At 36.5% G+C, this 19234-nt stretch overlaps 1 protein-coding gene across 1 annotated transcript in view; it reads left to right on the top strand.

Moving 5' to 3' along the window:
* The window catches only part of DCC (DCC netrin 1 receptor), a 983855-nt gene that overhangs the window by 660962 nt on the left and 303659 nt on the right, over positions 1 to 19234 (top strand). Inside the window, exon 8 of the mRNA XM_039841340.1 lies at positions 16650 to 16806. Within this exon, the coding sequence (XP_039697274.1) occupies positions 16650 to 16806 (157 nt within the window). The remainder of the gene's footprint in view (positions 1 to 16649; positions 16807 to 19234) is intronic.

Below are 19234 nucleotides of genomic sequence, written 5' to 3'. Positions count from 1 at the left end.
CAGAGTCAACGTCATTTCAGAGACTTGACTGGGGAATGACCCACTTTCAAGCACCTAGGTTGTTGGCAGAATTTATGTGCCCATGGATATAGCACTGAGGTCCCATTTTATTCTTGGCCACTACCTAATGGCCACCTCAGACCACAGAGGCCATTCACAGTTGCCTTCCATGTGGTGCATTCCATAGGCAGTTTACAACATGGCATCTCACTTCTTTAAGACCAGCAGGAGAAGATCCCTTTTAAGTCTGCTCAGACAGAGCTTTATAAGGTGTTACCTAATCATGAGAGTGGATACTTCATCACCTTTGCCATATAATATAGGAGAGCACCTGTCTCATCAATTTTGCCATATTCTATTGACTAGAAGTCTAGTTGCACTCAACAGAAGTACAGTCACCTTAGGTCACCTGGATCATCTTAAGGTATATTCACAGTTGTTTGATAGAGGGCTCCTGAAAAAAATAATTCTTTAATAATGTATTTAAATATATGTGTGTGTGTGTGTATATATGTGTGTGTGTGTGTGTGTGTGTGTGTATATATATATATATAGTACTATATATATCTTTAAGTAAATTGATAAACATATTTCAAAACAGTTTAAGCAGAATGTAGTTTGATTTTAAATAACAAGGTTATCAGTACATTAAAAACTTGATTTAATTTATGTTGGTTTGGGTTTTTTTTATACTAAATGTCTGGACTGTAGCTATGGTGCAGAATCAGGCATGTCCATGCAGCTGTCAGGCCCAGAAGGAGTTAATGTGCCTCTCTAAAGTTGTCAGTTTCCTTCTTCCTCATCAGTAAAGTGAGACCTATAATTTGCAAAATGAATCCATATTCTTGAACAGTGACTGAATAAAAAAACTGAGTATTTTAATAATTAGCTATTCAATTATCTTATGGTGCCTACTGTTCATAAAATCAAAAACATAATATAAAATAACATAGATCATAATATTAGTTACAGATGTCAGCTTCCTCCTTTTTTTCTAAAGAAAAGGTGTTAATGAATTACTCTAGACTGATTTCTGACATAATTGCCAGGATTGTACAATATATCATTCTACATTTATGTCAGCAAATTAGCATTTGTGATTCATACGGTAGTAGCTTTCTAAATTTTATCATGTACTAAATACATGTCGTTTAGGTTTTGAAAATAACAGGTGACTCTATGCCTTCTAGTGTAAAAAGAATTTATAGTCCTGTCATTGCATTAGTGAATATTTCAAATATGACATTAACCATATGCCTATGAGTTCACAGCAAAATAAGGCTGCAACTCTGACAAGCTACTAAATACTGCAAATGCATCAATAATTTCAACCTGAGAACTGACTTTTTAATAATTTTAGTTTTTTTCTAACATTTTTTTTCATGACAAGTATACTCAGTGCTTAATATTCATTTTCGAATATCAAGAAGGCAGTTACAGATGGTGTCAGTAGAGGTCATTGGTAATATTCTCTATCCCTATTCATACTATATGGTATCATTGCAGCCAAGAGCTCAGATTTGCAGACATTCTCTGCCACTTTATTGGTGATCTTGGTCCAGGGGAGAGAGGTATTTATGAACTACCCAAAGTCTCCCAAGATGCAAAATTAGAGCCCATTCATTAAACATGCATGGACTAATTTGCGCAATACCTGATACTTAGAGATCATTTAGAAACCAGTGATGATACAAATTCTCATCAAAACAAATCATTGCTGGCCAGTGTTCTGGCTTTTTTTTTTTTTTTTTTTTTTTTTTTTTTTTTTTTTGGTCTTAACTGCCCCTCTGAGGTTGGCAACTCATGGGGTAAAAAGCAGCAGTTTGCTCTCTAAATTTCTAATTTATTTCTAATTATGTAACTTTCTTCTGGGATCAGAAATTCATTTGGACTCACTCTACCCAAGTGAAAGAGTCAGTGGGAGTTTTGTTTTTATATTTGTCTTTAAAATGATGAAATAGGAGCAAAGGAGGAGTAAAGGGTTTGTCGAATGCAACGCTCTGCTAAAATCGAAGTTAGCAGCCATCATCTCGTGATCTAATTCCTAGTCCTTGTTTTTTCCTCTTGGACATCTCTTTTATTTAACAGAAGCTTATGGCATGCTCCTTATAAGTTAGGCATCTTGTATGTGTTTTATACATTTTCACTCAGTTGACTCTCAAGACAATCTTAGGAAAAAGGTACTGCTACTTTCATCCACAGTGTATAGGTGAGGAAACTGAGACCCCTAGAGGTGAAGTGACTTGTGTGAGGACACTGACCTAATATGTGGCAGAAGCAGTTTGGTTCTCGAATCTATACTTAACTACTTTCAATCTCAGACTTGCTTTGTTTCTTTTAGGTCAAAGACACATCAAATATTGTCGAATCTCCCCACCCAGAGATCATTAGAGTTTCTACGCTGTTCAACACATTGAATCAGTTATTAAGAAGGATACAGAGAAAGAATGTGAACTCCACAAAGGCAGGGATTATCTTGTTTATTGAATTCTCATCACCTAGAATGGTACTTGATACATGGAAGGTGCCCAGCAAAATATTTTGGATGAGTAAATGATCAGACGAATAGATGAATGAATAGATAAAAACACAGATTAAATATGTACTTTGTCTTAAGGTAGCTTTTAGTCTAAGAAGACAAACCATTAATTCAGATGAATAAAAGGTTTTATAATTTTTTCTTTCTTTCATATTGTTCAGAGAAGATTTCTATATATAAAACTATTCCAGTCTGGGTGAAACAGATTTGCTCAGTTTTAAAATATATATTAGAAAAACATATGCTAAAATCTAAATTAAACAAGCTTTTATCTGCGTGATTCAGTCTCAGCCCAGAAATAATTTGGTAAAGGTGAAAATGAATTCTTTCACAGAAATTATCTTGTCATATTTTAGTGTGACATTTCTGTATGGGTGGCATTTTTAAGAGGGGAAACTGAAAAGCAGAATTAAGAATGGGGTAGGGAAATTGTTATAAATATACCCCCAATATACCAGAATTTAAAGATATCAATAACATGCTGAGGTTAATAGAAAGGATTTGGTAGATGAGTTCTCATTTCCTTCTTGTTATAAAAAATAATGGCACATTTATATTTTAAAAACTGTGGCCAATGTTCTCAAAAAAATGAGAGAGTTGATATATTCAAGAAGGGAAAGTAATATAATCAAGAGGAGGGAATGGATTTTCATATAAAGACTAATATATGCTAAGAAAAAAAGTAGGAAGAAAATGTCAGTGTGGTGATGGGGTGGGCGGCGGGGCGGGGGGTGGGTGGGAATTATTGTTTTAAGATCGCGAGTCAAGGCCTGAGTAGAGAATTCCATCAAAATGGATAAAACTGAAGAGAATATAAAATGTGGCTATTGATTTATTCAACAAATCCCAGTATTCTACTTCCCAAGGATCTACTCAAAATTTAGAAGAGGTTGTTTAGCACGAGTTATAAATGTATTTCGAAGCAGGTAATAAATTCAAAGTGAAAATGGCACAGGAAGCTCCCTAATAAGTCACTAAGGTAACATGAGATTTTTAACACATATCCCTAAATTTTGCAATTGATATCATGAGGATCAGTCAAACGCTTATGCGGTGTGGCGCCTGGTGAAACCGCCATCAGAAAAAAAAAAAGAACTAACAATCCTCAATTATCAAGTTGTTAAATATAGCTTCCCTTAGATAGGGTTATTACAGAGACAAATTATGATGGAAATTAACCTAGTGACATATTTTCTGTTTTTAATGAGTTAAAACTAGTGAAATTATTTTAAGACAAGGAATGAGGAAGTAAGAGAATAAGAATGTGCATAGGTAGCTGTCCTCCAAAAAAACAAAACAAATACAAAAACCGGGTCATGGTTCTGAGCCGATATGCATGAAGCAGAGGGTAAATGAGACCAAGTGTGACATGAAATTCAAAATTATTTATCCTAACTGATAATACTCAGAGATGAAAAAAAGTCTTGGAAGAGAAAGAAGTTGAAATTGTTAACCAAAATGGGTTTTAACAGATTTTCTGGAATCATGAATTGCCATATTTGGAGAGCACATGAACTTGGTAGAAGTTCATCTAGGTTTTAGTGAACCATGACTCTTCTACCTAGACCAGCCTGAGCTGTGATATGTGAGATTTTAGAAACACTGTTTTAACTGCCTGGATTTTATGGGTTCATCTGGTTAGTTGGTCCTTCATCCGAGTCATTGGTATGTAAATATTCCCTTCAGTACATTTTAGTCTGTCTTTTCTAGACTTGCTCAGCAAGTTGCTCTACTCATTTCTTCCCCCTTAGTTATGCATTTACAAAAAGTGACGCTTCTCTACTCATGATTTTGAATTGTATTGCCTTGGTTATTATTACTTCTCATTTTCTTACCATCCTTGATGGCATTTCTGGTCTTTCTCAGGCAAGCCCCTAGAACACCAAGTCACCCAAGGGACAATCATATGCTATAAAACTGACCATGCTCCATGTGTCCAGCTCCTTACCCGAGACTCTCCCTGTGTTACCAAAACCCTGGGTGATTATCCAGGTTCACGATCTCTGGGAATTCATCATGCCAACTTCAGCCAACTGTCTTTCCACTCTGTCATCTTTAATTTTTCTAGCTATTAGCTGCTATGTAAGTTGAAAAATAGAATGAAACAAGAATCTAGTTAGAACCTAATGCATTACTCCCTATGATGAAATACAAAGTGGACACACAGCAAGACTGGCACCCAGTGATATACAAAGGCATCAGCATGAATCATAAACGTTCTGGATGGGATGACACTTCGCAGATAGATGGTTGCAGTCTGAATGCTTTTTCTCTCAGGTCCGTGTTTGGAAGTCGGGGTGGTACACATCCTTTTCAACTCTGTATAATTAATCTTTTCACACTGGCTGATAGACGTTGGCTATGACCACACTGAGGATCCTAGAATATAATACTGCTCCTTTTCCCCCCCTAATTCTTCACTCAGAATGAAATGGCGCACTCCTAAACAGATAAGCATCACCTTATCACTTGTCTTCATGGAGTCTACACTCTGCTTTTTAAAAAGCACCAGAGCTAAGAGCACAAGGGCTGACTTATCAACTGTAATTAGAACAACAGCTCCTCCCCTTTTTCTAAATAAACTACTTTTATATATAATGGAATAATTTTAGATTTAGAGAAATGTTGTAAAGTATTACAGAGCTCCTGTATACCAATTTACTGTTAGCATGTCCCATTACCATGCTGCCTTTGTCAAAACTGAGAAACCAACATTGGTACAGACTCGACTTTATTTGAATTTCCCATTAATATCATATTCCTGTCTCAGGATCCAATGTTGTGTCTCACCCATCTCCTTTTCCTGTAATGGTTCTGTCTTTTCTTGTCTTTCTTGACCTTGACTGCCTTGAGGAGTATTGGCCAGTTTTCCTGAGACTGTCTCACAGTCTAGGTTGGCTGAAGTTTTTCTCATGAATACCACAGAGGTGACGTGCCTTTCTCATCTCATGATATCAGGAATACGTGATAGCCACGTGACATCACCAGGGATAACTTTGACCATTTGGTTAAGTGGTAGCTATGTTTACCAGAATTTTACCATGATGATGCTATTTTTCCTTTCCGTACTCTTCTTAGGAAGCAAGTTACTAAATCTAGCCCACTTTTTACCTCCCTCCCTTTCTTCTTAATGGCTACAATCAGCTCTGTGACTAAGATCTAACAGGATTATGTCACATTCTTTATCTCTAACACATTTGGATAGCTGTAGAAAGCGTTATAGCTGTGCGCTGCTGTCTGTGCAGGAGAACCTTCTTCTCTGAGAGCACAGGTTGATTGCTCAGAGAAAGTTCAACAGTAAAACCCTTACAGTCCCCAGATTTCTCATTGCTTACCTGTACCCAAGAGAATTAGACCCCAGAAGAGATAATTTACATGTTTGGATTATGACACAGATTGGTGACAGAGAGAGCAGAAGACATCTCCTCAAATTCAACTTGTTTTTTGTTTGTTTTATTTTCTAGTCATCCTTAAGTGAATTTATTTAAGTATCATATTGTGATCTCTATCCAGATACAACTATAGTAGGGAGAAAACTAGAGGCCAGAGTTAGTTAACTTTCCTAACCATACCTTCATGTTTATTACAAAATAACTACAGAATCCCAAACTACATATTAGAAATTTAAAAATGTTTCAGTAAGTGTAGCATCAAGCTCTGAACTGTACAGGTAATTTTTTTCACTTGTCAAAATATTTACTTGTGAATATACTATATTATTTATTCTTTGTTTTATATAACTCAAGGTGTGAGAATAATGGTGTCCTTTTTCATTCGAAGGCTAACAAATTTTTGCATTCTTGGAGGCGAAGGCCACACAGTACTTTGTATTTTTATGTTGATATCCATTATAGTGAAATAATTATTTTTGGTGGAATTAATAATTACTCTGAAGAGGAGATAACAATGGAAATTTTTAAATATATCGAAATGGAAGTTGTATATATTGATACTACTTTCCCATCTGCTCTAACTCTGCCTTTCTTACTATCTTACTATCTTTCTGCCTATCTTACTATCTTAGTCCTTTGCAATATTATTGTTTCAGTTTGTCGTTTATATTTCAATTTCATTTATTATACTTTTCCATAAAGAAGTTTTAGTTTCAATGCAGTCATATTTTTAATATTTTTCTTTATTGGTTCTGTTTTTGTCAGAACCAAATTCTTAGAACTGCCTCCCCCTTCAGTAGCATAACATAGTACCCACTGTTTGTTTGTGTTGAGAAGTTTTCAGACTTTTCTCTTCTTCTTAATAATTTATTTCTGGACCCTATATTCTGGACTGTTGTCCTTTCTGACCCTCTTTGCCATAGTGCAGAGAAGTTTTAAGCATCCACAGAGAGTAAGTGACGGAGCCTGGCTTGAACCCAACAAGCCTTTGCATTCTCAACTGCTGTCAGAGCTGCCTCTTATTTGGTGGAGATTTACAAATATTTTTGGTATGAATTTTCATCCTAACACAATTGATGCTTCCTATGCTAGGACAATCTATGTTTTGCTTAATATAGAAAATACTGATGTTTATTACAGTGGTCAAAACAGAAGCTGGTGCCATTTATTTTTTTTCTATATTTTTAGACTCTATCTTTAACTGAACTCAAAGCCATTTATGGGTACTATCTGCTATATTTTGTGTCTTTGTGGTCATGTTAAAGAAGAAGAGTGTTCATACAATATTTAGACACTGGAAAAAATTCAGAGATAGTAGGCATTATCATAGGATCATTTAATCAGTAGTGAGCCTGACATAGAATCCCATTGTTTTAACCTCCTAATTCCAAACTGCTCTGTGTCATATTATCTTGAAATCCAGCTGTTACCTTGAACTAGATAGTGAAGGTGCCATTGGGTTCCAGAGTCTGTCTCAAATTTAGATGAATAAAATTTAAAGAATAAAAGAGAAGAAAGAAAGAAAGAAAGAACTAGAAAAAAAAAAAGAAGAGAGAAAAGACAAAGATGGAAGATGTTGCTTCCTAGCATGATAGAACCTGAGTAGTAGCAACCTTAGAGATTGACCTATCAGCACCCTGGAAGATATATGCCCAGCTACTAACGAAGAGAGAGTATAGCCTGTCTTCTAATTGCACCCCAGGATTCTTTTTAATTTACTCCATAGAAAAATGTCATTCATCACATTTCTTTCTTGATGATGATGGAGATGTGAATACAGGCCAAAAATATATTTTGCTTTAGGTGTAATAGCAACCAGAAAACTTAAAATACATACATTTATTACTGTAGATGAGTACATATATCCTATATTTCAGAAATTTTTATCCCCTATGTTATATTTTGAATTATTTGGTAAATTTACCAACCATAATTCAAATTGTTATAGGTTTTTAGTTAAATCAATGCATTTAATGATTTAAAAAACAAAACAAAACAAATAAGACTTAAAAAAAAATCTTTTCTTTCTTTAGGAATTAATATTTAGAGTGACCGAGGAGAATATTGGCATTTGACACACAGCCATAATTTATGATTACATAATGTTTTTATTACTTAAATGTCATCTCTGGTAGTTATTCTTTTTTGCCTACTTAATGGATTCGAGATATGAGTACTGGGTTCAGGCCAATAAGCCTCTTTCATGGTTTACAGCTTTACTATCATTTTCTTCACTGCAGTACATTAAAAAAAACAAGATGAGCTTACATGAGTGATCTCTCAGCTGGTTGCAAGTTCTCCATGTTTGCTATCTCGCCTCCCATTAAGTGAATTAGAATGGACTTGCTGGTTCTCTGTCTGTCTGTCTCCCTCCCTCCATCACTCCCTTGCTCTTTCTCTTCCTCTCTCATCCTTCCTCTCCTTTTCCTTTCCCCTCTCCCTCTCCTGTCTCACCCCTGCCAACACTCCTCTCTCTCTTTCCTGCTCCAATGCATATAGGTCTAGAAGGAGAAACTCAAAAGGAAAAAGGGATCTAAGAAAACACCCTTTATACACATTCTTTGCCCTCCTATTGTTTTGGGGGGGGCTTCTAGCAGTAATATAAGGCTCCGCTTATATAACCTTAGTAGATATAAGTAATAATTTATCTTAGTTGTATATCATCATTTATTCTTTTTATTCCTATTTTCTTTAAATTTGTTTTGGTGGCTATGAAATTCAAGGACGGTTAGCCAGGGGTTATAGCCAGGTGCAGTGCACACGGTGCTTACTAAATCTTCGTGCCCTGCTGATGCCCTCGGGGCCTGCAGTCTCTCCTCACACACCAGCTCTCATCCTGTCCGTTGAGAATACAATACTTGGTGACCCTAACATTCTGAAACTCTGATTCCCTGAGACTTTTCAGGACATTGAAACACGTCCTGGCAGTGAGCATCAATGAGCATTCCCAGAGATAGATTTATATGCTAACGTTAAGTAAATTAATTAAAATTTTATTTAAATTCCATGGGCAGAGTTGGAACTTTACCATTGGTAGAATTCACTGAGCCATCAAATATGATATGAGCCTTTTGTTGTTGTTGTCACTTGATAGCCTGAAACAGTAAAACTACATCTTACAAGGGTCTATATTATGAAAGAAAGTAGCTTAAACCTTTAGATCTTACTTATTACTATCTTCAGCATACCTTTACTTGAGTTTCCAACTGGAAAAATTCAGTGACTTAACAAAATAATTAAGACTCTCTAGCACTGATTCAAGTTTTGTTTTTTTTTTTCTTAACACAGCATGTCAGCTATTTTAATTTGGTAGTGACTTATTACCAAAGAAAATTGTGTGGAAAAACACTGCTTCTTAAAGCCTGCCATGCTGATCTGTATCAGCAGTGCATGTGTTCCTCAGATGTTCTTCACAGATGCAGAAGAGGGTTGCACGGCAGCCAGGGACAAAGCACCATATGGCTGTGATGAGGTGAACGATGATAAAGGCACATGAGAGACGGGAGAGGAGATGTCACAGCTTGTCAGTCTTTCTCCCTAAAGAAAGCTCTGGTGACAGGGGAGTGATTGAAATGGCACATTTGGAGTCCCTGGGCATGGAAAAGGGATAAACAATGACTAGGAATTCAATGACAGAAACTCAAGGGAAAGGATGGGAACAAAGGGAGCTGGGGATCAGCTATAGAAGCACAGCAATCCTGCAGTTGGTGAGAGATGCCAGGAAGAGACATTGCTGGGAGAAATGATTAAAGGTGGCCTCACAAAGCCTCGGAAAAGTGACAGATGGAAAGGGTACAATGATTAGTAAGAAAATACAGAGAAAGAAAAGAGACCTGAAATGAAGTAAATTCTTGTAGGAGCAGTCAAGTGGGATGATAAAAATGGAAAACAAAAGATCTTTTTCTCTGCCACCTGTAAGGGAAATGGGAAGAGATATTGAGGTGACCAAGTCCTGTCCTTGCATAAAGGAAGCACCCTTTTCCCCAACTTACTTCACTTCTTAGATTTAGCCCAAATCCTTCCAAGTAGGATTTCCAGATTTCCAGCCAGACATTATGACACCGGGCCAGCAAAGACAGACTTTCTGCTTTCTGGATCAAAAGACAGACAAATAATAACAACCATTTTTTAAAATACAAATCCTATGGTAGTTACTGTGAGCAGCCCTTAAAATCCATTTCTCATTATCACTTAACCCTACGTTAAATATTTTGGATCAATTTTCAATGTGGAAAATAAGGCTCAGAGAAGCTAAATAACTTTTTAAGTCATATAGTCAGAGAAAGAATCCAGCATTCATCTATTTAATTGCCTTTTTCTACTCAGATTCATCTGTTTACATAAGTTGTAGACTAGGTACCTCCCATGCTTCCTGTGGTCCTTGTTCCATCTTGGGTAAGCTCTTTAAGAGGTACTTTCCCAAATAAACAAAGTGAAAATAAATCACTAAAAGCGTAAAATGTATGCTTTTACATATATATAATGTTCAAATTTGATTATAAAAAATTCATTCATACATATGTTGGTAAACCAGTTTACCAGATATTATGTTCCATCTCTTTTGGTCTTTTGAAAAGACTTCATGCTCTGAGAGATATAGTTATCTCTGCTGATATGATAATACTTTCCAAAAGTCATTTTTCTTCTTATTTCTGTGTATGGCCACAGGTAATCTTTCTTAGCATGCAACCCTGGTCTCGCAATACTCTTGGGATGGGATAAAAATCAGACTTGTGATAACAGATCCCTAGGCTGTCCTCTGGATGCAAGGTCAGCCCAAACCCTCTTTTCAGGTTTTCTTTCTTAATGCAAACATTATTTCTCTCAGGAACTATTCCTGTATGAACACAGCTTCTATATCTTCTGGTGGATAGTTGGATTTCTGGAATATTTTTTCCTCTCCATTTGATCCAGAATGAAATATTCTCACCTCAAACCTACCTTCTCTTAGAACCTTCCTCTAAGTTCAGTTTTTAAATCTACATGTAATTTATTAGCAGAATAATAATTATTAACATAACTAGCTTGTACTAATAGCACAGTCCTTTCACTGTACATATTCTCAAATACCCATTTTAGAGGGTTCTGAAAGGAAATTTTTAGTCAAATTATAATCATTATAATTTCATAGATTTGCAAAGCCTTTCATTTAGCTAACACTGCAAGAATGTATTAGATGCCTAGGATGTGAGTAAATGCACTGTGCTAGGTTTGGAATTAAAGTGAACAGTTTAGACTCATTTGGTATAGGACACCAAAGAGTGACCACACCTTTCTCGTGCAGTGTAGGAAGTGTCCTGTGGAGACACTTATGAAAGCCCAGAATGGAGACACCTAAGTCAGGGTGGACATCAGGGAGGTGACACCTAAGCTGAAATCTGAAGGAGAAGCCCAGGTCAGAGCAGAAAAGCAGTTGGAGGGAGATATTCCAGCTCAGATAGCAGCACACGAAAACTGCAAAGATGAGAGCACAAGGTCTTCAGGGAACTGAGCAAGTCCAGTATGGGGAGCTGAGACGCAGCAAGGAGCCAGCTCTACAACTAGAGCCTTGGGAACTCCTCAAGCCAAGCTCCCCATCCTGGAGACCTTCACTAACCCCTACTTCACTGAGGAAGTAGAGCTGGGATGGGAGAAGTAGTATTGGAGGAGTGAAGAGGGGGAAGCTGGGCAGGAAGGATGGCAAGAGCTGACTTTCCAACCTGAAATTGGGAAATGGATTGAAACAGGCCTTCATCCAGTGCCTTGCACATAGAGAGCCCTCCATAAATATCAAATGGATTAATTATTGGATACATACACAAAGACAATTCATACATATTTCTTCCAATTTCATAGCACTGTGATAGTTTATAAAATGATAACTAGGTTTCTGGGGACAGAATAGAAATGGTTTAGTGAGAAAGTGTGTTCTGATTTCTAAACAACTACCTTACCAAAAGTTTAGAATGGAACTCATTTGTAAGTAAGAGACTATCTCAAATTTTATAATTATCTTACATGTATATACCTTATGTTATCAAATAGTTCCCTGTTCTCTCAGAGCAAAATTCATATTTTAAAAATAAATCTTCAAGCATAACAGTAGGAGCTTGATAACTATTCAATAACTATTGGTTATTCATTTTTAGATATTAACTGAATAAGTTATTTTATGTAAAGGTTAAGATTCAATGAGATATTATAGTGTTTAACATCTAATATTAATTTAAATAAAAAATGGTTTCAAATCACTATTTTTAAAAATCCACATTTCTTAGTTTTACTGAAGTTCTTAATACACTAGCTCAAAAAACTATAATTCTTTGTATTTTGCAAATAATGTGAAACTTTATTAATATATTATTCTTTGTAATTTTCAACCATATACAGCGAAGCTTCTTTTTGGTAAGTTTGTGAAATTACTTTGTGACCTATAAAAATTTTAATCAAAATTTCGATTTTACCTACTTCTCCATTAGACCATTAAAAGCTAGAGTCTGATATCAAGGAAACATCAATACAAAAAAAAAATGCAAAAGGAAAAGAAATAGATGTTTGCCTTTAGGAGAATTAAATGTTACTATCACTTCACTAATCACACGTTATCTATTTATATTTTATTTTTATTTAATCTTCAAGCTAATAAGGAAATGCAATGAATAAAGCATCTAGTTGATAGGGTGGCTACGTTTACAGTATTTTAGTTAACAGTGTGAGGAGTGACAAGGAAATAAACCTATTGGTTTGATGTTCAATGCAAATTAAATATTTTTGTGTTTTATGAGTGTATCTTATCATCTTTCATATGCCTCATAGGAATGGAGGTCGGGCATTGTTAATAAGTGCAGAGAAAAATTAATATCCATAAACACTGTATGGTAAAATTCTGACAGAAAAAAAAGTCTCTAGTATCTAGAGGGAATGGGCTTTATAGAAAAATTAACCCAATAATGTAATTGTTGCCAAGACTATTACAATGACATCATAAAAATGTTATTATTTTTGGTTTCAAAACTATCCTTTGCTTTTCATATTATGTTCAGAAATTACCTCTTTTTCTGGATTTTGTTATAATAAATTTTTTAAAAAGAGTTTCTTAAAAACAACAAAAAAAGACTGTTATAGTGTGGCAAATTCGCCTCTTCTCCATGACAACAGATAAAAAAGCTGTAACCATAGCAACAGTAATGGGCCAGAGAGATTAGGACCAGACGGGAGATTAGGCCTCCAAGAGCAAAGAAAAAAAGTCCTGATTGGTTCCTTATTGAGACCTTCTGTGAAGACAAGTTACTGTTGAGAGAAAGCATGGAGGATTAGTAAGAACAAAATTAATTCCCCTGTATAAAGTAAGAAGCTATTCTTTTGTTAAAAAATGTGTCCCTTCCCTTTCATATAACGACTGTTTAAATTGAAGTAAAGAGTCCATGGTTAATTCTATTCTGAGTTTTATCTGTGCCATCTGAGTCTAGACTAGCTCTGTGATAACACTCCCCGAAGCCTGGTTGGAGATGGAGCATCTGTGTGCAGACTCCCATCGCTCTCCTTGGCAGCCCCTGTGTGGGCAGAGAAACCAACTCATTTTTGCTGTGTTACCACCTCTATGTGAGGCGCTTATGAGGGAAAAAGATTTGAAAATTTCTCTTTTAAAAAATTGTTTTCTGTTTTCATGGAAATTCTTAAAAGATTTTTAAGTCATTATTAACACATTTTATTTAAAAAAAAAGTTTTTTGTAAAATAAATCTAGTAAGGATCCCATTTCTTTACACTGATAAAATGTATAGGTATTACATTTTGAGAAAAAAGTGTGCTGTGATTTTTACACTGGAGTATTGATATAAGGGGTATTTGTTACTTTTTAAATGATAAATTTATAGACATGAGAATGTTCGGTTAAACTGTATGAATACTCTTCATTTTAAAGGATTTTGCCAAACGGATTTCTAAAAAATCTGTACTTACCAACTTCAGCCGACATCATAAGAGAGTGCTACTCCCTGGCCAACACTAGATACTAACATTCTCTAAGTTTTATTACTCTGACAAATTTGTTTTTTTCAACAGATTGTTTAGACAAACTTTTTAGGTTTTATTTTAATGCACATTTCTTTTATTTGTCAGGTTGTACCCTATTTAAAAATAATATTCTTCATTATTTTATTGATTTTTAGACATTCTTTCTGTGTTATAGATATTGACCATTGTCTGTTAGATGTTTTGCAAATGCTTTGGGTCAGTCTTTCCAAAGGAAACAGCACCTAAAATAAGTCAAGAGCAAAGCAGGAGTTAAGTGAATGAGATGGGCTTGGTAATGAGCAGAAGCTGCCTGTGCAAAGGCCCTAGGGAAATTGCAAGTGATTCAGCATGCAGAGAGCCTGCTTCGTGTAAGCAGCAAAAAGCCAGGCATCTTCGTGTAAGCTGCATGAGGACAATGGCCTCATCTGCTGTCACCACCCTCTCCTCTGTGCCTAGAAGGGCTGGCAAGGGATAGATGCTCAACAGACCTGCCGAATGAGGAGATCTAATGAATGTTGCTTTCTGTGGACACTTACAGGCCTCTGCCCAAGGTGGTATTTTTCTGGCAACAGGAACACACTAGACTATTATGTAGGAAAGTCAGTGCCCTTGTAATCACCCTCAATTAATGGAGGATGAGTGGTAGATAAATATCCCAACTTGCTTCCCTCAGTGATGGAAGTGCAAGCTCAGGGGCTTGTGCTACACTTACTCCCAGAGTCCCCAGTGGAGTTGCCCTTCAGTGGCCCATAGTGATAACTGCCAGATAACTCTTTTTTTTTTTTCCCCTAGCCTGCACTCCCTGCTCTCGCAAGTCCAGACTCCCCACTGATATTTCCACATAAAGTATTTGCACTAAGTCTTTTTCTTAAGGCCTCTTTGTGGAGGAGGCCACCCCAGGAAAAGCGATATACAGGAGCCAGGCTAGCAGGCAGATTGAGAAGTTCAGCATTTCCCCGAGATAAAGAGTAGACACAGAGGACAAAAAGCAGTAGAGTGACATGACCAGATGGGTCTTTTTACAAGCTAATTCGGGTTGCTGTGCAGAGAATACATTTGAGAGAGGTGAATGGAAAGAAAGCAGAAGAGCTAGAGACAGTGTGGCAATTCTGGTGAAATCGAACGATGGCATAAATGTGGCAGTGGAGGTAAAGTCGATTGATTAGATGTCCAGGAGGGAGAATCCAAGAAGGGGCTAGTGAGTCAAGAATAGGAATCTATTGGGGGTTTCCGGGCTATACAATTGAGGGGCCAGTGTAGACACAACTGAGTTAAGCAGCCCTGGAGGAGAAGCAGGCTGAGTCGGCAGTGAGCGGGGAGGAAAAAGATGAATTATCTCTGGTGTGCTCGTTTGAGCTGTCCACGGTGATTGGAAGTAAAGGAAGTAAAGGTGTGAAAAGGCTTAATATCACCCATATTTTTGACAGAGATGCTACATAACCAGGCACCGATCCTACCCCCGCCCCTCACCACTCTGCCACAAAAGATTGACTAACTTGCTGCCAATCTTCCATTTATTTCACATGCTGTGCTGATCAAGAAAGCAAGGGGAAATTTTATCTATAAAGAAGTCGCCTAAGAATCTGTGGAGCCAGAAATAACTTTGAAAGCTTTTTGCAGTTCTTTAAAACCTCTTTCTTTGTATAACTGGTATGTATTATAAATTGATAACATTTCTGGAACCACTGGGAAATGAGATACGCACCCTCCTCCAAAATGGATTTTCCAGTTAACAGGAGGTTAGTTCACAGCAGGAATACTGACTCAGCCAGCCCCTTGAGAGTGTGAATGCCAGAAGAGCAACTTTAATAAGAATTAGGTAAAATGGCTTACAAAAACCAGTTTGTAGATTAAATGTAGGCAAATGGGTTCTTGTGATTTGGGGCTAGAAATCACCTGTCAAAATAAAACACATGTTCCATAGATTTGGAGACTTGACCACATAAGAAGAAAATAGAGCTATCCAGCAAAGATAAATTATGAATTCACACACACTTTTAATAGAAAACTTCTATTACAGATTATAAATGCCCCAAATGCTTGGGGAAAAAAAACACAACAGTTTTTAATATGGATGATTCAGTTATTCCTGTGAATAACAATTACTAAATTTTGCTATAAATATGGTGGTATTCTATAAGTGTGGTGCAATTGTATATCGTTATGCTTTGTAGAATGTTTTTCTGTCGTTTCCCTTATTAGCAGGTAGTCCATGAGAACCATTTCTAGTTTTTTTTTGTTTTTTTTTTAAGCTTCCATCAACATTAATTTGCTGCTTTAAATGTTCTGTGGTTTTAGAAAATACATAAACAGGTTACTTCGAATTGTGTCTAAGTAAAAAGAGGCTCTGAGTGAATTAGGTTTTCTAATAACTGCTTGGTTACCTGAGCATTTATCAATATGTGTAAGTCCATGGTTACATTTCCATGTTTCATACCGAAACAGAACATTTATTTTTATGGTCATGTATCTCGTGAGTAGTAGAAACTGGAAAAATATGTGGTAGAATCATATGTGCTATTAATGAGCCACCCTTTTATAAAAACTCCAAGAAATTCTAATATGCCTTCGATTCCATTTCTTTGCTTTGCCTTGTTTTTCTTCCTTCCTTCAGCCCCTTTGTGAACGTACCATTCTGTGTTTGCTAATGGGTCTGCTTCATTCTCCTCACCCTTCCCGCCCGTGGGAGCAGCACCTCTGACAGTCTTCTCTCCTTCCTCCTCAGCTATCCCGAGCTCCAGTGTCCTCCCTTCTGCTCCCAGAGACGTTGTGCCCGTCTTGGTTTCTAGTCGGTTCATCCGTCTCAGCTGGCGCCCACCGGCAGAAGCAAAAGGCAACATTCAAGCCTTCACAGTCTTTTTCTCCAGAGAAGGTGACAACAGGTAGGTACTACCAGTAAAATTCAGCCTAATCTTACTCCATCTCTTTAGATGTATACTGTGAAGTAATGGCTGCAGGAGATCTTGAGCAGGAACTTGGGGATCATGTGAGATATATACTCTGTGCCCTTCACTCATTACTAAATAAAGGTCATATTCTCCACTGACTGTTTTTTTGTTGTTGTTGTTGTTGTTGTTTGATTGTTTTTTAAGCAGAATCAAATTAAATCATTTATAGAAAACTTTCTTGAAAAGAGACGGCATGTGAATATGTGTTTTCAGGTTTTGTTTTGTTTTTTAAAGTTCCTTGATTTTCACAGTATTAAGCAGAGACCAGAATTATGCTGTATGTTGCTAGAACAATGCATGAAAGACTGTGGTTGCCATCGAAACACTGGCATTGACGTCACAAAATCCCAAACTAGTTTCTTGAGATGATGAGATGTGATCATAACTTCTCTGAGCCTCACTTTACTCTCCAATAAAGAGGAAATAATAATACTTACCTTGCAAGGTTTTTGTTAGGATTGAATTAGGTTATATATATAAAGGTCATATAAGAGTTTCTACTTTATGAAAGAAGTTGTCGCTAATATACAAAAGCGAGCTGAGTGTGTCTGGTATCAAGAGTACAATCTACTGTCATTTGTTGTTGTTTTCTCAACGTTTTCCCCTTCAAAATCTTTCACAATTTTAAGACTTTGAATTTAGGTTTATAAGTCTAAGGTACATACTGGATAAGTTCCAATCTCTTTTATAAGAATAAACTATGTAATATCTTTTGTTATTTCTTTAAGTTAATTAAACTTACTTAGTGTTCCTTATTTGATGATTCTAATGTCTGCAGTCTTTGCGAGTCTGATTTGTGATTTGTTCCTGCTGATTCTTCCTCCCGGTGTCTGTTTCCTCCCATGTTTGGATGATTCTTGCTGGTTAACTCCAGTCCTTAGAAGTTTAACCGAGGGAATTTTTGAGGCCAAAGTTTAAAGCACATACTCCTGGGAGGATTTGCTTTACCAAAATGAGCCCAAGTTAAACAAAATTTTATTTAAGAATTATTTGATTCATACAGGTCTCATACTGATATTTTATTGGTTATTGAAAAGTCCAATGAATAAATACAGACTTCTGGTAAAGAATTCTCAGGCAGATTTTTTTTTTTTTGTCTATTGCAAGTAAGCTAAGGATGAGATAGCCATGTATATTCATTCATCAGTTCTTTCATGAAGCTAATTTCATTTTCTAGTTTACCCACTGAGGTTTGCTCTTTTAGGATCCTGGCTATATGCAGGATTTCCCAATCAGCCCTTTTATCCTACTTTATCTGCAAGCTTTGTTTCCTATTCTTTTCCCTTGGTGGTTTCTAAAATTTCTAGCTCTAGATTTCTATTGATGGGCAAATATCCTCAGGCAAACACCAGATCCACAGGTCACTTTTCTCACTATGATAGTTCTCTTACTTTGCTGCTAGCATATTCATGGATAATTTTTAAAAAAATAAATAAAAGATATTTTTAATAATTTACCTAACATTTTAGGTGTGCTATACACATAAGGATTTTTTTTTATATAATATCTAGTTTGCCGTATTGTTTGAAATGGAATTTTACAATGTTTATCAAATGCCCATATGGTTGGTATTATTAGTATATGTCATTAATTATTGACATTTGAACAAGTACATTTGAATACAATAAGCATGTTCAGTGTTTGGAAAAAATTTATTTAAGATTGAAGCAAAGTCACTCTGTAAACATCTCACTTAAAAGGAATCAGAGAGGTAGGATGCTGTCTTAATAGATCTTTCCATTCTATTCCTTAGGCATTTGCTAAGTTTCTCTCCTCCCCACGGGCCTTTGGGATTTCTATAATGCCAGTTAAAGGTGCTCAAAGAGATCAGCATGGGAAAGCTCAGTTTGCTTCAGAGAAACACTATGTCGCTGAATTCCCAGACTCGGTAGAGAAGAACACCTACTTACAGATGTCCTCGACAGACCGCCCTGTACCTCTGACATGGGGCGGGAACATCATCGTGTTCTACAATAGATGAGGATTTTTATGGAGCAACTAGGGTCTTTCTAAAGTGTCTGTTGGCTTGGCTGGGTTCTGAGTTCTGCATCGTTTCTTCCATGTTAAACCTCCTCTTATAAATAACCAGTCTAAAGTGGACACCCATTGGTAGTCGGGGTTCTCTGGGATGTGACTGCTGCTTCCTTCATCTCCGAATAAGGACCACGTTCACTTTCTGTAAAATTTAGCAGCCAAAGGAGATTTAACCTGTTTCATGCATCTACCTACGTATATGAAATAATTTTTGGTGGTGGTGGCATGAGGAAGTAGAAAGAGAGGGAGAAAAAGAAAGGAGGGAGGGAGGAAGAGGGAGGGGGAGAGGGAAGGGGAAAGAGACAGAGAGAGAGAGAGATTGAGAGAT

This window comes from Pteropus medius, unplaced genomic scaffold (assembly GCF_902729225.1).
Source record: "Pteropus medius unplaced genomic scaffold, Ma_sr-lr_union100, whole genome shotgun sequence".
In the NCBI taxonomy this organism is placed as follows: Eukaryota; Metazoa; Chordata; class Mammalia; order Chiroptera; family Pteropodidae; genus Pteropus; species Pteropus medius.
This window is presented reverse-complemented; position numbering and strand designations above follow the sequence as displayed.